A 20083-nucleotide genomic window follows, 5' to 3' on the forward strand; every position below is an offset into this window, starting at 1 on the left:
GTCTCTTCCCCCTTGTCCTAGTGAGAGTTCATTAATAATGGTGTTTAGGGGTGGGCGACACAAGGGTCCCTGTGCTTTGGAGTAGGGAGGTTTAAAAACAGTGGATGAGAGAGACACTGACCCTCCTCCCACCCCATTTGTGTGCTGAGCCTTGCAGCCCTGCAGATGGGGCTGCTGCTATGTGCCAAATGCCACATTCCCTACCAGCCCCTGCTAACACGCCTCCCCCGCAACTATCCTGCCACCTGCAGGCAGGGTTTACCCCCACCTGGGTCCTTGCTACCCCATGGCACAAGTAGGGAGACTGCAGGTGGGAAGGACTTGGGGCAGGAGGGACTCTCGAGGGTGGGGGTGGATGGAATGACCTTTGCCCCTGGCTAAATCCAAATGCACTGAGGGGGTAGCCTACAGTTCAAATGTCCTTTGTCCCCTTTTGAACAGAGTTGGGGGCTGGGGGTTTCCCCGGAGCTGGAGGGGTGCCCACGGTGCAGGAAGGGGACTCTACAGTGTGGGAGGCTTCCTCAGTTTGAGGGGGGGGCAGGCAATGGGGGAGGTTGGAATGTCCTTTGCTCCTGCAGCACCTGTTGTGCTCCCCCCCCTTCCCCCCCCCGTGGAGCACTGAGCTGGGCACATAGCTTCCCAGGCATTGTGAGGGGCTTCCCACCCCCAGCCAGATGCCTTGCCTCCCAGGGACTGGGGCAGGACAGTTCTCCCCACCCAGAACTGAGGCTGGGGGTCTGTCACTCACCTCCACACCCCTCAGAAGCCCTGGATGTGGCAGTAAGCCTCCAGAGCAGCCAGCAAGATGTAGAGGAGCCAGAAACAGAAGAAGAGCAGGGCAGTGAGGATTTTGGGGGTACAGGGACCCCCCAGCTCACCCCCCATGGGTGCGCGGCGCCGGTACAGCAGCACAGCGATGCTCAGCAGGGCAAAGATAGTGAAAAGTGTGACAGAGAAGGCCAGTGTGCCTGGCGTCACCACAAAGCGCTGGCCCTGGCTGGCCCAGTACCCGGCTGCAATGGTCCAGGCCACTCCTAGGCCCAGGAAGACGTTGACTGCGTTACTGCCCGTCACGTTGCCGATGGAGGCATCTGCGTATTGGTCCTGGATTGCGGCTGCCCGACTGGCAAAGGTGTCTGCAATGGAAGAGGGCAGGTTAGTGGGGAGGGGGACAGGCCAGGGTGAAGTGTTAATGGGGGGGGAAAGGAGCTGGTGGGGGAGGACAGGGTAAAGAGCTAATGGGTGAAGGGGTTAATGTAGGCAGGACAGGGATTAATAGAGGTGAGGGGGTACAAGGGGCGAAGGATCAGTGAGGGTGCAGGGGGAGGTTTTAAGTGGAGCATGGGGGATTAGTGGGGCAGAGTTCAGTTAGATCAGTGGAGGAGTGAGCAGAGAGGAAGAAAAAAGTTAGTGGGGGTGATGTGGGGGCTGACAGGAGGGGAATTAGTACAGCACCCCACCCAGTGCCACGTTCCCTACCACCTCCCACTATTCAACCATACAGCCCCCTGACTGCCCCTCTCCACCCCCAAAACAGAGACCCCCCCCCCGCATGCAGCACTCCCCTCCCCCACTCACCACGTGTGATAAAGTGGGCAATTTCTGTATTATTTTTATGAAGCCTATGTGTGCCTCAGTTTCCCCTTGCATTGTAACAAATAAGTGCAAGTCTCCTGCGAAGACAGTGCAGGAGGCATGAGATATGGGTGGCGCCTGGCTGGATTGGTAGAACGAACAGGGGTATTAAACAGGCTCAAACCTACCCAAATCCACAAGCATCTTGCAAGACAAAGATGTCCAAGGACTGAACCATCAACTCCTAACACCCCAGGAAGACAGACCAGAGGGAGAGGGACAGAGAGCACCAGAGCTGGAGTCCAGCACAGCTTGGCTGGCCCATCAGGGCACTGATTTGACCAGGCTAGACTATGGCTTAACCCCTCCTCTGTGCTAACCTGAGCACTTTCAGCTGCTGTAGCAGCCAGGTGACTCAGCGCTGGGAACCCCATTTAGAAAAGGCTGCCTGTGTCGCTGTGCATATGCCCTGGGAGCATTGCGACTGGAAAGGAGAATGGTCCAAGCCTCCTGCTGGCTTGGCTGGATCTGCTGCAGGAAGTCCCAGAGAGATACACGGAACGCTGGTGCCAAAGGCCCAGTCTCGGAGGCCACAGACCTGCCCCAGTGGAACTATGGTCCCTGGGGCCCAGCCTGCTAAAAAGGTCACTCCCAGGAGACTGGTTATAGGCTTGGGCTGTAGCCCTGACTCTGTGACTGCGTGACACCAGGCACAGAGCCCCTCGCCCTATGGAGCCCCTGCCCGGAGCCCCCTGCCCCACTCACCAGGCACGGAGGTGCCAAGGGCCACGAAGACCACAGCAGTGACTGAGTCCTTGAGGCCGACAGTGCAACCGAAGTGGGAGGCCAGGTCGCCGGTGAGCGCGGTGAGCACCCCAATGAGTGCGATGGAGACAAGGAAGCAGGCCCAGCCCCCCCAGTACTCAGTGGGGGGCACAAAGGCGAAGAGAACCTTCCAGAAAACGGTCAGGAAGTGCATGATGTAGTCGAAGCAGGACGGGAGCCGCTCCTCACCCGTCTCGTCCTCGTCCTCGTCCCCTGGGTCGGGGGGGCAAGAGGTAAGAGCGGGGTAACCCCCTGTACCTCCTCCCCCTCCCACTGCCTCCCTGTCCCCTCTCAGTGCTCCTTGCCAACCTCCTTGTTGTGCCCTGGCGCAGGAGAGAGTAGGGTCCCGCCCCGCCACTCCCCAAGTCCTGCCCATCCCTGGGTGAGGTGCACTCCCCCAGCCTCCCCTCTCCAGCCCCACCTCTCCATACCGGCGCTGACCGTCACGGCACTGACGAATTGCTCCCTCCAGCTGCTGCTCCCCACAACCAGCGCCAAGTTGGTTTTCTTGATCAGTTTGTCCACAGTACTCTGGGGGGATAAAGAGGGGTGAGATGGGGGGCAGAGCCCTAAGCAGGCTGTCTCTAGGAGGTGCGGGCCTGGGACAAATCAGCCCCCGCCGGCTTGAGGGACCTGCTCTGCATTGGCAGCAGCCCCCGCACCCCTAGTTCCTGCACCTATGTCTTCTGGGACCGACTGCAGCAGCTAATTGTATCAGCCCGTGGGGCTCCCCAAAGTGTGGGGCCCAGAGCGGTGACCCCAATTTGCCCTACCCAAGGGACGGCTCTGCCCCTAAGGCCCAGTGTGGAGGCTATGGCAATATCAGGACAGAGCGGGGCAAAGCCCAGAGCCGAGATGCCCAATGGGGGAGGCTGGGATCTGCCAGAAGATGGGGGGTGATGGTGTACCTAGGGAACCACCCCCTCACACCTACGCTCCATGCGTGCCCCTCAAAGGGCCTCCTAGCTCTGGAGCCTCGTGTGAGGTACATGGGGGTCGGGGGGACCCCTGGGGGAAGAAAGCAACTGTCCCTTAGTCTGGTGCATCATCCCCCTGCCCCCCACTCCGCTGTGCCAGATAGGGCACTGGAGCAGACAGCACATGAGGGGCAGGTACGGAGTGGGGGAGATGTCCTCGGGGGAGGCTAGTGAACTTCGTCTCCGGCCCAGCTCACCAGGGGGAGGGAGGCTGGTGGGGTGCCTGGAGTGGGGGATGGGGGGCAGGAAGGGTTCACAGGATACTGTGGGGTCTGGGGGAATGGGGCACCCAGGACATTGGGGAGGGGTGGTGTGGGGTTGATGGGGGGCAGAAGGGGCACATGCGGAGCCAGAGAGGGCACAGGTAGTACATGGAGGAAGGAGGGAAAGGGCACATTTGGGCACTTACCTTGAACTCGTAGGACTCCTCAATCACCACCTCAAGTTTGGGGTGTTCCCCCAGGCTGGGACACCCCATCTTGGCGAGGGCGGCCCCGTCTTGCCCCTCGGTGGGGTGGTTCTCGTTAGAGTCACCTGTGGTGAGAAGAGGCAGAGGAACTGTTACTCTCTGGCTTCCCCCCTCCCACCCCCCCAATACCATGGGCCGTGCCCCCCCATACCATGCCGCAGCCCCATCTCCAGTAGTTCAGGAGGCCCCAGCTCCAGGTGGAAATTCTTGTTTTTCTCATATTCTTCGTCATCAATTATTTTAATCTCGATGAATTTCCTGGAGGGAGAGATTGGGAGGGGAGGTGAGATGGGAGTGCTGGTTGTGGGGCACAGGGTGATAAGGCTGCTGCATGTGAGGAGCAGGGGGGCACTCATCCTGGGCTGTCTGCCGCAACTGGAGCAGGTGAGGCTCTGTGGCTCCTGATTCAGGGGGGTGACTGTGTCCCATAAGGAGGAGGTTGTACTACCATTTTAGTTTGTATACAATCAGCCCACTGCCCAGGCTATCACCCCCATGACTAGTCCCTCCTCCCAGCTGGCATCAACTCAAAGCTAATTTAGGGCAGGTAATTACAAGAGGAAACAGCTGGGAACACAGCCCCTCTGCTCCTTTCCCTCAACCACCCACTGAGCCCCTCCACTGCGACACCTCCCTTCCCACCTGTCACCCACCCCTCAGACACAGATCTCTGTCCCCCCTCATCTCTCCCCATCCTTCCCCCAAATGTCAAGCAGTGGGTTGGGGGTTAATGGATGCTGCAACGCTAGGGAGGAGAGGAGAGGGATCAGCCAATGGGCTTGGGACATTTGGGGAGGCGGCTCCAGGCCCCACAATCCCATTGGCCATTAACAGAGCACAGGGGAATCAGCTGCTTAACCCTATTAGTGAACTGGAGAATCCCCCCAGCTCCGCAGGTGTCCCTCGATCCCACCCCTCTTGCTCACTCAGCCCTGGGCTCCCCCCACAGCTCTGTGGTGCCCCTCAATCCCAGTCCCATGCTATTCCAGCTGTGGGCTCCCTCACACACCACACAGCTCTGTCAGTGCCCCTCAATTCCACCCCACAGTCCACTGCCCTCACAGACCTGGGCTCTCCCTCCCAGCTCCGCTAGTCCCCCTCAGTCCTGATCCCCAGCCCCCTGCTAGCCCAGCTGTGGGCTCCTTGCAAACCCCCCCGCCCCCACTTTGGTCACTCGGGGATCAGGCCCTGGCAGTGCAGTCACTGGCCGTAACAACCCCCCTCCCGTGCCATCTGTTCTGCTCTCTAATTATGAGCACAAAGGGCCCTTCGCTCTGGCAGTGCTGGGAGCAGCTGTGGCGGGTGGGGGGGGAGGAGACAAGCAGAGGGGGAGCAAGGGAGGTTTATCTGCCAGCTGTAGGGATCTCAGCACAGAGCATCTCACATCCTCAGCACAGCCTGTGCCCTCCCCATACGCCCTGCCTGGCTCTAATGTTCCCCCTGATCTCCACTATCACTGACCTCCAGTACAGAGCCCTAATATCCCCCTACCCTGCACCTTTGGCCTGAGCTACCTCACTACAGGCTGGTGAGCTCTGGGGGGAGCCCATGGCTGTGCCCCCATCGATTCGCACCCACCTCACCCAAGTACTGGTGTGCTGGGCTCTGCTCCCACCTGGGGGGCATGACCACTCTCCCATCTGCTCACACTCACTGGTTCACCACCATCACACGCATGCCCGCCCCCCTTTGTTGCACTGGTGAACAGGAGATGCAGGGCTCCCCCAGCCCCTTGTCTGGGCTCATGTCTAGGGGGGAAAAGCTCACTGTTGCCATGGAGACACTGGGAGGGGTGTGTGGGGGAATTAGTTTAATTTTTAGTACAGTTGATTGAATTGGGGAGTGGGCTAGGGGGCCAGGGATGGAGGAGGGGAGCCTATGTACAGTGTGGGGGAGGGGACTTGGTGCCCCCTGCTTTCCCTTTACCAATTGCCCAAGGTGGTTGAGGTTGAACCCCTGGTATCTGGAGCTGCAAGGTGGCTGCAGCAAATGTCCCCTGCCCCTAGGTCTGCTGAAGTGCAGATGCTCGCCCACCTCACATGGGCTCCAGACGCAGCACTGGGGAGAATGGCTGCTCCAACAATTGCCTCGTTCTGCCCCTTGCCAGAGCCCCTCCATTCTGATGTGCAGCCCCGTGCTATCCCAGCCTTGGGCGCTGCCCTCCAGCTCTGCCAGTGCCCCTCAGTCCCAAACCATGGCCTTCCTGTTATCCCTGGTTCCCCCAAGATACCTGCTCCTCTGATCCCCCCACACCTTGTCCTTGACCTGCCTTTCCCTGGCCATTGTCCCCCTCACATACACATCAGGTGCCCTTCTCCCTGCTACCCAACACCCTGATTGCCCCCTAAGCAGCTATCCCCTCCCCCTGACTGCTCCCCCACAGCCCCACCACCTGATGCTTGTCACACACATTCTGTTCTCCCTCACCTTGCTGTCCCTGCCCTTGCCCCCTTGTACCTGCTCCCCTTTGGCACTCCCCACATCTTCCCTGTCCATGTCTCTCACGTGATCTCATCGTTGAGGAACTCCACCTTGCCCTCGGCCTCCTCGTAGTCCTCACCAGCCTTTGCGGTACCCTCCAAGGTGCGGTAGGGCAAGGCCACGCGGCCCCGGGCCCCTGAGGTGCGCAGCACCCGTACCCGCACGGCCCCCACACTCTCGCTGACCCGCACCGAGGCACCCTCGAAGGTGAAGATGCCGGCATGATCATCGTCGAAGATGGTGACGGTGGCAGTGGCAGCAGGGCCCAGGCAAGTCTTAGGGGGTGGCTCAGCCCCCGGCTCGGCCCAGGCAGCCCGCACGTTGCTGAGGTGCACACGGAAGTACTCGTCCTCCTCGAAGATGTCATCGTCAATGATGCCCACGCGGATCTCGCGCTGCGTCTCACCCGGCTTAAAGAGTAGCGTGCCCTCGGCGTACTCGTAGTCCGAGCCAGCATTGGCCGTGCCGTCCTCAGTGCGGAAATCCACATGCACAGCCGTGCGAGCCACGTCGCCGCCACGTCGCTCCACCGTCAGCACCACGGCACCGCAGTTCTCAAAGCACTGGTAGAGCGCCGGCTCGAAGGTCACCCTGGTGAGCGAGTCATCATCCTCAGAGTGCACTTCAGGCAGACTCAGCGCCTTGCGCGCCTGGTCGGCCGCATGCTTCTTCAGGATGTTGCCCGCTCCGATCATCATGCGGGTAGCCTGGATGCGGTAGAAGGCCCGGCTCTTTTGCTGCTGCACCAGTACATGGTAGTTGGCCATCTCAATCAGCTGCTCCATGTCCTTCTCTGGGTGCTTCTGCCGCAAGTCCCTCAGGGTGCGCGCCATGTCACGTCGGGCTTCCTCGTCCCCGTTTTTGCCTGCCTCGACCACTCCATTGGCCTGGGTGCTGTCCAGCTCCACCTCCAGCTTGGAGAGCGCTGTGTCACCTTCCGTCTCAATGATCAGGCCCCGGGCCTTGTCGGCGCGGTACTTCTTCTGCACGTATTTGTAGAAGAGGAGGCGGCGGTCAGCCAGCCAGGCCTGCACCACGCAGATGGGGAAGAAGAGGAAGGTAAGCAGGCCTTCCCACACCTCCACCTCACCAGGGGAGAAGCAGGCCAGGATGAGGTAGAGCCAGATGTAGGCGAAGATGCTCCAGGCGGCTGTGACAAAGAAGACGCGCAGGTGCTTGATCCTGCGCGTCTCACCCTCAGGCACCACGTGCACGCACACGGCAATGATGATGAACATGTTGAAGGCGGCACTGCCCACTATGGTGCTGGGCCCCATCTCGCCTGCCTGGAAGCCGTGGCCCACGATCTCAATGATGGAGAGCATGATCTCGGGCGCCGAGGAACCCAGCGCCATGAGCGTCAGGTTGGAGACGGTCTCGTTCCAGATGCGGATGGTGGTGGTGCTGGTCTCACCATTGGCCTTCTTCACAGTGATCTCCTTCTCCTGTGAGGTGATGACCTCGATGGAGGCCATGAAGCGGTCAGCAATGATGGACATACCCAGGAACATGTAGAGCATCGCCACAAAGTACACAATGGCCCGGGCCACCTTGTCGCCCACTGAGGGGTTCTGGGGTAGCCACACAGGCAGGATCACCCCATCCTGGCACTCTGAGGTCTCCTGGCACAAGGTGCTGACATTAGCCCCATCCAACGATGATGCTCCCTGGGATGGGCCCCCCAACCCCTCCTCCACCTTGGCCTGGTGAAGTGGTAGGCTTAAGGCCAGGACGAGGAAGATGGTAGACACCCCAAGGTGGGACAGGAGAAGCATGGTGGGAGTGGGAGTGGGCAGGCAGAACCTGCAAGAGAGGAGAGGGCATAGTGAGGAATGAGGAGGACACATGGTATGATAATAATAGGAGATATACTAATCTCCTAGAACTGGAAGGGACCTTGAAAGGTCATTGAGTCTAGCCCCCTGCCTTCACTAGCAGGACCAATTTTTGTCCCAAATCCCTAAAGTGGCCCCCTCAAGGATTGAGCTCACAAACCTGGGTTTAGCAGGCTAATGCTCAAACCACTGAACTATCCCCCACCCCCAATGGTGCTGGTGGGGAGAAGGGCTGGGAGGTCATCTCCTTCCCTGTGGGCTGAAAGGGGATGGGTGGGGCTGCTCCCTTGTGAGGTTGGGGGGATCTGGGGTAGAACGGGGTGCCCACTCCCTCATGAAGTGGAGGGGAAAGGCTAGGAAGAACTGGTGGGTGTTTTGGGTGGCACAGGCAGTCCTGGGGCCACAGCATCCATTCATAAGGAGCCATGAGGGTTTCCTAGTTACTCTTTCCCCTACAGCGGGGCCAGCCCCCCTCTGGGGTACATCCCCCAGGGTATATTCCTCCCCATCTTTCCCTCAGTTCCACCACCACGGCAATACCTTTAACAGGTGAGGCTACAAAACAGACTGCATCCCAGCTCAACCGCCATTGCCTACTGCATCCCCCTCCCCTCCTGGAAACAGGAGGTTGGTTAAGAATGCCAGGGTCCTGAGCTACTGGACCCCCTCCCCTCCCAGAGCTGGAAATGGAACCCAGGAGTCCTGGTTCCTAGTCCTGTCTGCTCTTTCAGTGGAGGAGGGAGGAGAGGGAGAGGAGAATGCTGGGAGCCAGGACTCCTGGCTTCTCTGTCTCTGTGCCCCCTGATTCATGCCAGTGCTTCAAGCCAGCACTGGCAGCTGATTCACAGGACCCATCTGCGCTCAATGGGCCAAGAGACAGCACCAGTCAGACATGAATGAGGCTTGGGCTCAGCTGGGCACCACAGGGTACTGAGGGGAGGGGGGGCCCTTCATGCCTTCTCCAGCTCCTGCTAGTCACCAGCAACCCCATCAGGCTGCATTAGGCGGCTCTAACCTCCCCACCATGGGGCAGCAGGACTGACCCCATGGCAGGGTCAGGGGGAGCAGTCGGGAGTGACCCCCTCAGCCAGCTTAGTATGGGGAGCCCAGACCCACACCAGTGCCTCTCCAACCAGGTCCTGGCAGAGCTTGTGAATGTGGTGTCTGCCCTCACTCCAGCACCTCACTCGGCCTGTGTCCATGTGTGGGGGGGGTGACTCCCTGGTCTTGGGGCTGGAGAGACTGCAGAGGTTGACCCTTCCTGTGTTGAGTTTAATGGGTTTTTAGGAGTCCCCATTAATTTGCTCAGGGAGTGAAGTTTGGTGTGGACACTCCCTCCTCCATCCTGTTGGGTGCCCACGGCTCAAGCACGCTGGCCCCCTCCATTCCCCCAAACTCCCCTCAGCTCACACTCCTCCTCTGTGCTGGCGCCTCACCTCCACAACCACACAACCACACCCCTGCATCAGCACCAACTGGGGACCCCCCCTGAGATGAGGCTGGGGGCCAGTGCCTGGAGGAGCCCTCTGTCCCAGCCCCTTCCTACCCCACCAAATGTCCCAGAAGCCCACACTCTTTCTTGACTTCCATTCCTCCCAGCCTGTCCCCAGGGAGTTTGTGCCCCCTTGCAGTTCCCCATCCCATCCCCAGAGTCCCCCCATTCCCTGAACTGAGGCTGAACTATAACAGTGATCTCCCCCTGGGAGCACTTTACACCCTGCAACTCTCCACGCTCCCCGTTTGGAGGTAGGGGCCTCCTCTCCATGAAGGGAAGATGCCCTTTCCCAAGCAGGCTGCAGTCCTGCGAAACAGCACATGGTGAGAAGGGGTTGCAGTTCTCCCCACGGTAATATTCTGTGAGGGGTGCACTAAGGGACAATAGGGCGTGCAAGAATGCACTCGTGGGAGTGTGACAGGGTTTCACTTGTAGAGAAGTGAGCATGCAAAGATTGTGCTGGTGAATATGCACCGGACCATCTTCCACAGACCTGGGGGCTAGGATTGCAAAAGTGGGCAGGCTGGGGGGCTGACTAGGGGGAACATGAACTTCACCTCAGACCACACCAAGTGCCTCCATTCTGAACTCTTTGTTAGGGGGTCTCACCAGAGTGTGAACAGGATTGTGGAAGAGTATGCACGGCACTGCTTTTGGTGTACGAGGGCCAGAGGTGCACTTGTGAGGTATTGCTCTGGGTGCATGAGGGCCATGCTGGAGCATACAAGGCACTGCTCTGGATGCACAGGGCTGTGGGAGAGTGTGCAAGGCACTGTTCCCGGGACGATGGATGAGCCTGCAAGGTGCTGCTTCAGGTGTGCAAGAGCCATGGATGAGTGTGCAAGGCATTGCTCTGGGCGCACAGGGGCCATGGGTGAGCCTGCAAGGCACAGCTCTGGGGGCCATGAGTGAGCATGCAAGGCACTGCTGCAGGTGGGTAGTGGCTGTGGGTGAGTGGATTGTCAGTGTGTGACCCCATGTAGGGGTGTGTGCACCATTAGTACAGGCACAGTGTCCCTGTACATCCAGAGCTGGGTCGATACATGCACCATACCGTTGTGTGTTGCACATCCACCCACCATGCAAAGTGTTGCACATGCAGCCTCTCCTGTCCACCCATGCAAGGTACTGCACACATGCCCCCAGTGCAACATGTTTTCCATTTGCTGTCCCGTTCTCAAGCATGACCCCAGGGCCACCCCAGTACTTCGGGAGGGGGGGAATTACCCTGCCCTCCGATGGAGAAGATCACCTCCCCCACCAAACAGAAGGTAGCTGAGCCCAAGCTATGTCAAGCAGCAGAATTTCTTGGAGAGCTGGGGGAGGGGAGAGCCCCAGGGGCAAGCTGACACCAATGTGGGGGGTAGTGAGACCCAGAGCAGAGACTCAGTACCCCATGTTGGGGGAGATGAGGGGATGGCTCTGTGGAGGAGGAAGAGTCCCAGGTGGGGGTTGTATGGGGGTTAGGTGGAGCTCCCCAAGATGGGAGGGGGAAGTTTGTTGGGGGAAGCATCAGCTTTGGGGGGCAGTTATATAGGATGGGGGAGGGGCAGCCCAATGCTGGTTGCAAGATTTTTTTTAAATCCACAAAAGCCAGAGTCAGGCTCCTGTAGCCTAGTGCCATCTCCCCAACCCCCCGCCCCTGTCTTGGGGCCAGGTCTCCTGTGCCCCCAGCCCCCCCACCCCATTCCAAGATACAGACAACACATCCCAACAATCTCTCCACGGCCTCATCTCTCCCCCCACCGCCAGCTCTTCTCCATGTGGCTACCCTGGTGTCTGGGTCCTCCCCCTCCCGCTCCAGCAAGACAGCCCAGGAATGCAGAATTGGAATTGGACACATGCAGACCAACTCCCTCCACCACCACCCCAAATTTACCTCTTCCAAATCCCCCCTTTTTCTCTCTATGCAACTTTCCTCGATTGGGGGAGCTGCAAATAAATTCTGGGGGATTAAAGATGTAAAAGGGGCAGGCTTCCCCAACACCCCGATCCAGAATCCCCGGGAGGGCTTCCTTGGGCATCAGTCAGGGCAGGGGGACCGGTCACTTTCCCCCCCTTCAAGGCAGCGTCCACACACCTCCCGCTCAGATCCATGGAGGACAGCTTCCCCCCCTCTCCCCGAGCTCCCCCTTACCAGGCTGTGGGATCAGGTCGCAGCACGACCTCCCCTCCGGGATAGGCTGCGCACAAGCTCCCCCTGCCGCTGCTCAGATCTGTGGGGAGCAAAGGAGCGGACCCCCGTTAGCTGGCGTTCGAAGGGGCACAGGGCTGCTCCTGGAGTCACTGGTCCATCTGCAGCTGGGAGAGGAGGGGGGGTCTGCACCATCCCCTCCACAGCCTGTGCCTCCGCCCCTTCCTGCAGAGCCCCCCAGCCGAGCTGCCCCCCGATCTGGGGGGGCAGGGTCCCCTCTGCCGCCAGGCTGCGGGCACCAGCAAAACGGCGGAGCGAGCCCGGCTGCCGGGGACAGGCTGAGGATGCTCCCGCTGGCAGCTTCATGCTCCACCCTGGCGAGGGATGGATGGCTGGGGAGGGCACCGCGCGCAGCCTGCAATGGGGGGCGGGGGGACTCCTAGCACGGGCAGCGGAGCCGGGAGGGGGGAGTGCTTTGGGGAGGGGACCCCCACTGCAAAACAGCAGCACACCCTCACCCTGCCGCCGGAACCGAGATGGAGGGGGCAGCTCAGTGCACGGGGCTCCCTATACGCCTCATTGAAAACTAGTAAGCCCCCACGCACGCCTGCAAGCCAGACACTTGGAAGAGAGGAGGAAACCCAGCTGCGCCTCTGCTGCTCCCCGACTCCAGCTCCTTCCCCCATCCCTCTTTTCCAGACACTACCCCTCCCAAGCTCCCCCCTACACACTCTCTCCAGCGTATGTCCTCAGCCCCCAATTCCCCGTCAAAATGCTTCCCCACCTGCCCTCAACCCCCCATCGTTCTCCAGGTGAGCCCTGCAACTCCTCTCCCTGCAGCAGGGAGTGGGGTGGGAGCGCGGGCTGTGGGGGGAGCTCCTGGCTACTCCAGACCCGCCTCTCCCAGCAGGGGGCGCTGTAGGGAGTGGGGTGGGAGCGCTGGCTGTGGAGGGAGCTCCTAGCTTCTCCAGACCAGCCTCTCCCTGCAGGGGGCGCTGTAGGGACTGGGGTGGGAGCGCTGGCTGTGGAGGGAGCTCCTGGCTACTCCAGATCCGCCTCTCCCAGCAGGGGGCGCTGTAGGGAGGGGGGTGAGAGCGCTGGCTGTGGGGGGAGCTCCTGGCTACTCCAGACCCGCCTCTCCCAGCAGGGGGCGCAGCAGGGAGTGGGATGGGAGCGCTGGCTGTGGAGGGAGCTCCTGGCTACTCCAGATCCGCCTCTCCCAGCAGGGGGCGCAGCAGGGAGTGGGATGGGAGCGCTGGCTGTGGAGGGAGCTCCTGGCTACTCCAGACCCGCCTCTCCCAGCAGGGGGCGCAGCAGGGAGTGGGATGGGAGCGCTGGCTGTGGGGGGGAGCTCAGTCACCCTCTTCCCTCTCCTACTCTGTAGTCCTGTCTGGCTGTTCCCCTCGTCGCAGTCCTCAGACACCCCCATTGTCTGCGGCTCCAAGACGGAGGGGGAAGAGTCCGTGTCCTTATCTGATCCCTGGTACTCCCCCATCTAGCCAGCTCCATTGCAAACTACATGGAGCTCCCAGCCCTCGTCCCACCCCAGGGAGTGGGTTGGGGAGGAAGGGGCATCTTCCCTCCTCCCCCCGCTGTGAGGGAGGGGTCCCGGGAGTGGCCCTCTTCAGTGGGCGTTTTCCGAGCGTTTCATCTGGTGCGGAGAGGGGCGGAGGGCAGGATTATGTCCCCATTCAGGTTTATGGCGGTATGGGGGGGGGGCCCTCAGGTATATTCCTCTGCTAGATCTGGTTTGGGGGTCAATTTGGCAGATAGGGCAGGTCAGCACTGAAATCTGCTGGGGCTGCAGCGAGTGGGGCGGGGGGGGAACTGAGGGGGCAATGGATGGGAGATACCAGGCTGGAAGATGAGGGGGTTCCACTGGGGGGGTGAGGAAGATGCGGCGTCTGTGGGGACTCCCATGCAGTGGGGGAGGCGCTATGGGGATGGGTATGAAGACGGCTTACTGGGGGTGGGGTGTTGGGCTATGGCTTCAAGCGAGGGTGCCCTCCTTGTGCTTGAGGGGTGTATCTGGGATTAGGGGTCAGGTGTTTCTTTGGGGTAGGGGGCTTTGGGGTCTGGGGTGGGATCGGCGGGCCGATGGGACACTCAGGGCTGAGGGGTGGTAATGGGATCTGGATCTGAGTTTTGCCTGGGGGTCTCCCTTGGAGCGGGAGCTGACTATGGCGTCTGGGAGCGGAATCATGGGGAGGGGTGGCTTGGGATTCATTCACTCCTGCGCCGCTCCTCACCCCAAGCTGGTGCTTCCAGACCAGCGCCCAGGAAGCGATGTGGGGCGTCCTCTGCCGGTCGTTGGCTGGTTCTGCACCCTGCAGGCTTATCCAGACTCCGCACCAGGGAGTCCAGCCCTGGCCCCCCGTGCAGAGCAGGGGGGCGCGGGGGCGGGAGGGGAGGCTCCCTTGGGATTGGCAGGATTAAGGGGTCTGGGGGAAAGGGGGTTCCCCGGGTTGGGCAGGGAGATAATGTGGTCAGGAAGGGAGGGGACTCCCGAGCGCCGGAGGGGGGGTTGGTAATAGGGAATGAGGGGTCCGCAAGGGGCAGGGACGCTCCCAGAGGCGGGGTAGTCACATGGTCGGGGGGCAGGGTTGGGCAGAGGAGGGGGTTCACCCAGGGTCAACTGAGGAAACGGAAATAACGTGGCAGAGGTTCCATCTTCCACAGAAGATGAGGGGTTAATGGGGCAGTGCTGGGGAAGGGGCAGTTCCCCTAGGTCAGGACTGGTGGCTAACAGGATACGGTGGGGGGAAGATGTTGCCCATGAGATTGGGGGGTAACACGGTTGTTGTTGGGTCCTGGGGCTGGGGAGATTCCCCCCAGGTGTGGAGCTGAGTGCTGTGCTAGGGGACCCCAATAAGGCAGAAGCTCTACCACAAGAGATGCCCACACCAGAATGCACGTCACAAACATGTTGCCATGGGGTGTCTGTAGACCCATAAGAACACAGACATAGCAGGCAGCATGCAGGTAGAGACTATGCAGCAATAAAAACACATAATGCGTATGCTGAGCATGTACCTTGAGGTGCAGGCATGCAGTGTGGGTACATGCATGCTGTTGTGCACCCTGGTTTATAGCTGAGTGCAGGGATGCAGTGTGGGGTTGGTGCATGCACTATGCACTCTAATTTATTACTGAGATGCAGGAGTGTAACATGGGGGTACATGGGTGCACCAAGGATTCATACAGGGGTGAAGTGTGTGGTATATGCATTCACCCTTCATTATTTGGTATTACTGTGGCACGTAGGAACCTCAGTCATGGACCAGGACAGGACCCCATTGTGCTAAGCACTGTACAACCGGAACAAAGTCAGTCCCTGCCAAACCCTTTCCAATCTGAACAGATGAATACAAACAGATGAGGGAGTACAAAGAAACAAGGCAATATTGGCCAGCAGAATATCAGCCGTCTCAGTAAACTCTGACTTCTGAATTATACCCACTGTGCACCACAATTTATAGCTAAGCCTCCGGTGCAGTATGGGGTACATCCATGCACCTCGATTTATACCCAAGTTACAGGGGGTGGAGTGTGGGGGTACATATATGCAGCATGCACCCCAATTTATACCGAGGGGTATACAGGGGTGCAGTGTAGGGTACATACACCCTGTTTTGTACCCAAGGCACAAGGATACAGCGTGGATACATGCATGCACCATGCAAACAGATTTATAGCTAAAGGACAGGGATGCAACGTGGGGTGCACAGGTCTGCAGGGGTAAAAAGTGGGATGCCTGCACCCCAATTTATTAGTGAGGCGCAGAAGTGCAGCGTGGGGTACATGCATGCACGATGCATCCTGACAGATCTAAAGTACCAGGGTTGCATGTGTGCACCAGGGGGAGCGGCATGACTGCAGCAGCGCAGCCCCGCCAAGGCCGTGCTCGCCAGGCGCCGGACAGCTCGCAGGTGCGCGCAGCGCGTCCTCGCCCTTTTACTAAATCTTTAGTTCAGTCCCTTGCAGCCGTGGCTCCGCCCCTTGACGGGGATTGGAAGGTCCCGCCCCCGCGTCACGTGGAGGAAGTTGCTCTGGAGCCATGGAGGAGTGGAGCGTGTCGTTTGGGTGAGTGAGTGCGTATTGGGGGCAGAGCCCCGGGGATCGCCTGGAGCACGGGGAGTGCCGCCGGCGGGGCGGGGCCTGGACCATGGGCAGCATGACTCAGGAGGTGGGTGTACTGGCTCCCTGGGGCGAGGGCGGTGCAGGGTCAATAAGCGCATCCCTTCCACCTCGCACGCTCGTGGGGTGCAGCTCCACACAGACATCTCGTGCACGCTCGCGGTGCATGCTAGGGCGAGTCCCTCATCCCCTGCGCGCACTTGTGGGGCAGGTTCACACGCATATCCCCTTGGATGCTCGTGGCGCAGGCTTGCATGGGCGTCCCCTCCCCCTCGTGCATGGTTGTGGTTCGGCTTTGTATGTACCCGCCTTCTCTCCAGTAGCTGCCCTGGGCGCGGCTGTGGTGTCCCTAACACCTGCATTTACTTCTCCCCTAGGCCCACGGAGCAGACTGTGCTACTGAACAGTGGAACCCGAATGCCCTTGCTTGGCATGGGTACTTTCCGCCTGCAGGGGGCTGAGCTGGTGTCCCAGTGCGTGGAAGCTGCCCTAGCCCATGGCTACCGCTCCTTTGACACAGCTGCTGTCTATGGCAATGAGGCTGCGATTGGGCAAGCGCTGGGGGCCTTGTTGCCCCTTCATGGCCTAGCACGCTCTGACGTCTTCCTCACCACCAAGCTGGGTCCGCGGGACCAGGGCAAGGCCGAAGCTGAGGCCGCCTGCCTGCGGAGCCTGGAGCAGCTGGCCTGTGGCTACCTGGATCTCTATCTCATCCACTGGCCAGGCACACAGGGCAAGCCTCAAGGCGACAAGGGCAACCGGGAGCGGCGCTGGGAGAGCTGGCGAGTGCTGGAGCAGATGCACCACGCTGGGCACCTGCGTGCAATAGGTGTTTCCAACTACACCCTGGGACACCTGCAGGAGCTGCTGGCCCATTGCCGGGTGCCGCCGGCTGTGCTGCAGGTGGAGTTCCACCCAGAGCTGCCCCAGCGGGAGCTGTGGGACTTCTGCCAGCAGCATGGCATCCATCTCCAGGCCTATGCCTCACTGGGCTGTGGGCAGCTGTTGGGGCGGGCAGAGGTAGGGCGGGTGGCAGAGCGCCAGGGGCGTACCCCTGCCCAGGTTCTTCTACGCTGGGCACTGCACCAGGGTGTGGGGGTGATCCCCAAGTCTGTCAGTCCCACCCGTCTGGCTGAGAATGCCCAACTTTGGGACTGGGACCTGAGCCCGGAGGACATGGCTGAGCTGGGGACGATGGACTGCAGCAGACACTACTGCTGGGACCCCAGTGGAGTGACATAAAGAGGAAGGTGCATATGTGTGGGGGGAGGCAGGGTCAGGGGCATTGTTTGGGGTAAGCATGTGTGGAAGGGGGCACTGTTGCAGTGGGGGGAAGGATGATGGAGAAAACTTGGAGGTGGTAGCAGGCACATGTGGCTGGAGAGGTTGGTGGTGCTGCAGGCAGGGGACAGGGTGGCAGGTATGCTTGGTTGAGGGGGCAGTGGTGCAGGAGGGGGACAGGTTGGCAGATGCATGTGGCTATGGTAGGGGGGACACTGCAGGAGGGGGACTAGTTGGTACGCACATGTGGTCAGGGGTGGTACTGAAGAAGGGGAGGGGCCAGGGGTGGCAGGTGCATGTAGCTGCAGGGTAATGCTGTGGATGGGGGAGGCAGTGCTGCTGTGGGGAAGCACAGTGGCAGACGTGCGTGGTTGTGGGGATGGTGCTGCAGGACAGGGAATGGTGGTAGGTCTGTGTGGCTGGGGCAGGGAAGGCAGTGGGGAGCATAGGCGTCTATGTTTGTGCCTAGGATTTGGAAGGGGGCACCTGTGAGGGTGGCTGTATCACCACAACAGAGATGCAATAAAAACTAATGCAGGCAGCCATAGAAAATATCAGTTTTTATTACAACTTCCCCAGATAGTGTAAAAAAACCCAGCCTCTTCCCCCTGTCCCTCCAGAGAGAGATGTGGGGAGTCACCCTATGGGGAGACAGGCAGCGGCCTACCCCCAGCGCTGGGTAGGGGCGAGTTGTCTGGGGGAATATGTCTCATACAGAGCTCCCCCCAACATCGGCCTCCTCCCAGACGACACTGGCATCCTGCAGTGCTTGCGCTCAACGGGCTGGTCCCATGCCCCCAGCAGGGAAGCTGCAGTCACTTGGAGCTCCTGGGGAGGGCATCACGGGCGGGTCTGTGCCCCAACCAGGCCTGGAGGGTCTCTTTCCAGCTGTTCCCCTGGTGCAGCTGGGATGTCGTGCCTGCACTCTTGGGGCGTGGCAGCACCTGGCAGAGGGGGAGACAGTGAGAGCCCAGTGGGGACACTCCCACTGAAAGTGCCTCCTCCCATTGCAAATGTTGCCCCTACATAGCAAGCTCTTCCATGAATATCCCCCACTGCGCCTCCGGCAGCCCCCCACCTCTACTGCCCTCCCAGGTGCTTCCCCCCCTTTCTCCCAGCTCTCTCTGCAGTGCTCCAGGCCTGCCCCCATCCCCTTTTGTGGGCGAGCCAGCTGGCTGCCTCTCTGATGGACACTGCATGCTGATGGCCCTGGCCAGCTGAGCAATGCCACCCCACCTAATTTGTGTGGGAGGGAAAGAAAGACAGACCCACCTCCAGTGGGTGCTGGAGGGGTTCCTCTGAGGTGAGTGAGGAGGTTTTTTTAGCTTCCTCAAATCCTCCCCAGCATCTTATGGTTCCCTTCTCCATGCCAACCACAGGTCTCTGGTTTGAGACCTGGGAGCGGGGGAGCCTATTGGGTTGGCAGTTTGAGTGCAACTACCCCCACCCCCTGGAATTGTCCTCCCTTTTCCCCTGTTTCACCTCCCCCTGGGGGTCATCCCCTCTCCATGTGTCCCCTGCCCCTTCTAACCCCATCTCACCTGCAGTGCCACATCAAACTCGTCACTCATCCTGCGCAGCTCCCGCCCATAACGCATAGCAGCCCAAAGGATGGGGGGTGCTGAGCGTGAGCGTGCCCGGAATGCCCCACCTGGCTCATCCTGCACTTCTGGCTCCAGAGATGGAGTGTCTGACCCTATCCGGTTTCGCACCTCTGCAGGGGGAGGAAATTGAGGGGTTGGAGATGAGGGACTGACACACACACACGCAGGGGAAGGCTGGAAGCCTGGGCATTGGGGAGTGGGGGGGCGCGGGGCGTGCTTCGTGGGGCTGGGGAATTCCCCCAGAAAGGTCTGGGAGCTCTACATAGAGGGGAAGCTTCCCCAGCTGCGTGTTACATGGGGCAGAATTCCCTCCAGCCATGGAAAGATCTGTGACCCCCATTGTGGGCAATGCTCTGGGGTGGGGGATGAGCGTGCTGGGTCCAGGGCTGCCCCTTCCAGTCCGGACGCAGGGGGTCTCACCAGCTATGGGGGTGTCTGGCTGCTTGGAGCCGGGCGTGTGTCCCCGCTGCGACTCGGGGGGAGCAGGCGCCTCCTTCCCTCGCCCCGGGAAGACCTCGTCCGGGAACTCCTGGATGCGAAACATGCTCAGGGGCGGGACATGGCGCCCGGGCGCCGCGCTGCAAGAAAACGGCGGTGTCATGGGGTGCCCGACATATACCCCCAGGACGGGCTGATCTCCCTGGCCCCTCCGCACCCCGGGATCTCCCCTCTCCCCCCGGCACCTGGGATTGTATCCCGTCCCGCCTCCGCCCCCCAGTCTCCCCCATAGCTCCTGGGATTTCCCTTCCCCCACTCACCCGCGGGGGGGGGTCCTATCAATCAATCCCCCCTATTTACACCCGGGATTGCGGGCCCAGCCACAGTCACCCGGGCAATAGGGACTGACACCAGCCGTGCCCAATCACAGAGACCCTACATCACGGGGGAAGCCCTGCCCCCTAGTGACCTCAGCCGGCCCCGTCTCCCGCCCCGGGGTCATGAGCCTGCCTGCACCAACCACCCCCCTCAATCCTCCTGCCAGCGGGGCGACTGGGGTGTGGTGGCTGAGGGGGAGCACGGGGGCGGGGCGGTGGGGGGCACTGGGCTGGGGGTAGTGACATGGCGGGTGCAAAGGTTCTGGGGGCTGTTCGGGGGTCACTGGTGTGGGGGCTCTGGGAGATGCAGGGCAGTCAAGTGGAGGCTCGGGGATACGGGGGGCGCTCGGTGGAGGCGCTTCATTTGCCCATAGCTAAAATGGCGGCAGGAAGTGGCCTCCTGTCCGACCTCGCTGCTCGTTCTCTATGGTCTGGACTCTTACGCCGCTTGCGCG

The 20083-nt window shown here is 60.6% G+C and overlaps 3 protein-coding genes across 5 annotated transcripts in view; 1 reads left to right on the plus strand and 2 right to left on the minus strand.

Annotated features, from left to right (window-relative positions):
- Nucleotides 1-402: 402 nt before the first annotated feature.
- The window catches only part of LOC116838828 (sodium/calcium exchanger 1), a 144049-nt gene continuing 124368 nt past the window's right edge, over nt 403-20083 (minus strand). The window contains exons 1-7 of one of the 2 annotated variants that reach the window (XM_032804325.2): nt 11795-12142; nt 6352-8130; nt 3998-4104; nt 3787-3911; nt 2832-2931; nt 2341-2613; nt 403-1136 (exon numbers count right to left, since the gene is read on the minus strand). In XM_032804325.2, the coding sequence (XP_032660216.1) occupies nt 760-1136; nt 2341-2613; nt 2832-2931; nt 3787-3911; nt 3998-4104; nt 6352-8102 (2733 nt within the window). In that variant the 5' untranslated portion in view covers nt 8103-8130; nt 11795-12142 and the 3' untranslated portion in view covers nt 403-759. Of the gene's footprint in view, nt 1137-2340; nt 2614-2831; nt 2932-3786; nt 3912-3997; nt 4105-6351; nt 8131-11794; nt 12143-20083 lie in introns of those variants that run through there. The other variant, XM_075073284.1, reaches the window with a different exon arrangement.
- On the plus strand, nt 15816-17261 carry LOC116838836 (glyoxal reductase-like). Of its 2 annotated transcripts, none has more exons than XM_032804358.2 (2): nt 15816-15874; nt 16306-17261. In XM_032804358.2, the coding sequence occupies exons 1-2, from the start codon at nt 15849-15851 to the stop codon at nt 17168-17170; spliced, it is 891 nt and encodes a 296-aa protein (XP_032660249.1). In that variant the 5' UTR covers nt 15816-15848; the 3' UTR covers nt 17171-17261. The 2 variants fall into 2 exon arrangements, with proteins under 2 accessions (XP_032660249.1, XP_074929459.1); XM_075073358.1 differs by lacking the exon at nt 15816-15874 and adding an exon at nt 15885-15977.
- Nucleotides 17754-20079, minus strand: BAD (BCL2 associated agonist of cell death). Its single transcript, XM_075073359.1, has 4 exons — nt 20038-20079; nt 19234-19391; nt 18751-18923; nt 17754-18153 (listed from the first exon to the last, which is right to left on the minus strand). The coding sequence occupies exons 2-4, from the start codon at nt 19355-19357 to the stop codon at nt 18025-18027; spliced, it is 426 nt and encodes a 141-aa protein (XP_074929460.1). The 5' UTR covers nt 19358-19391; nt 20038-20079; the 3' UTR covers nt 17754-18024.

This window comes from Chelonoidis abingdonii, chromosome 17, assembly GCF_003597395.2.
Source record: "Chelonoidis abingdonii isolate Lonesome George chromosome 17, CheloAbing_2.0, whole genome shotgun sequence".
NCBI lineage: Eukaryota > Metazoa > Chordata > Testudines > Testudinidae > Chelonoidis > Chelonoidis abingdonii.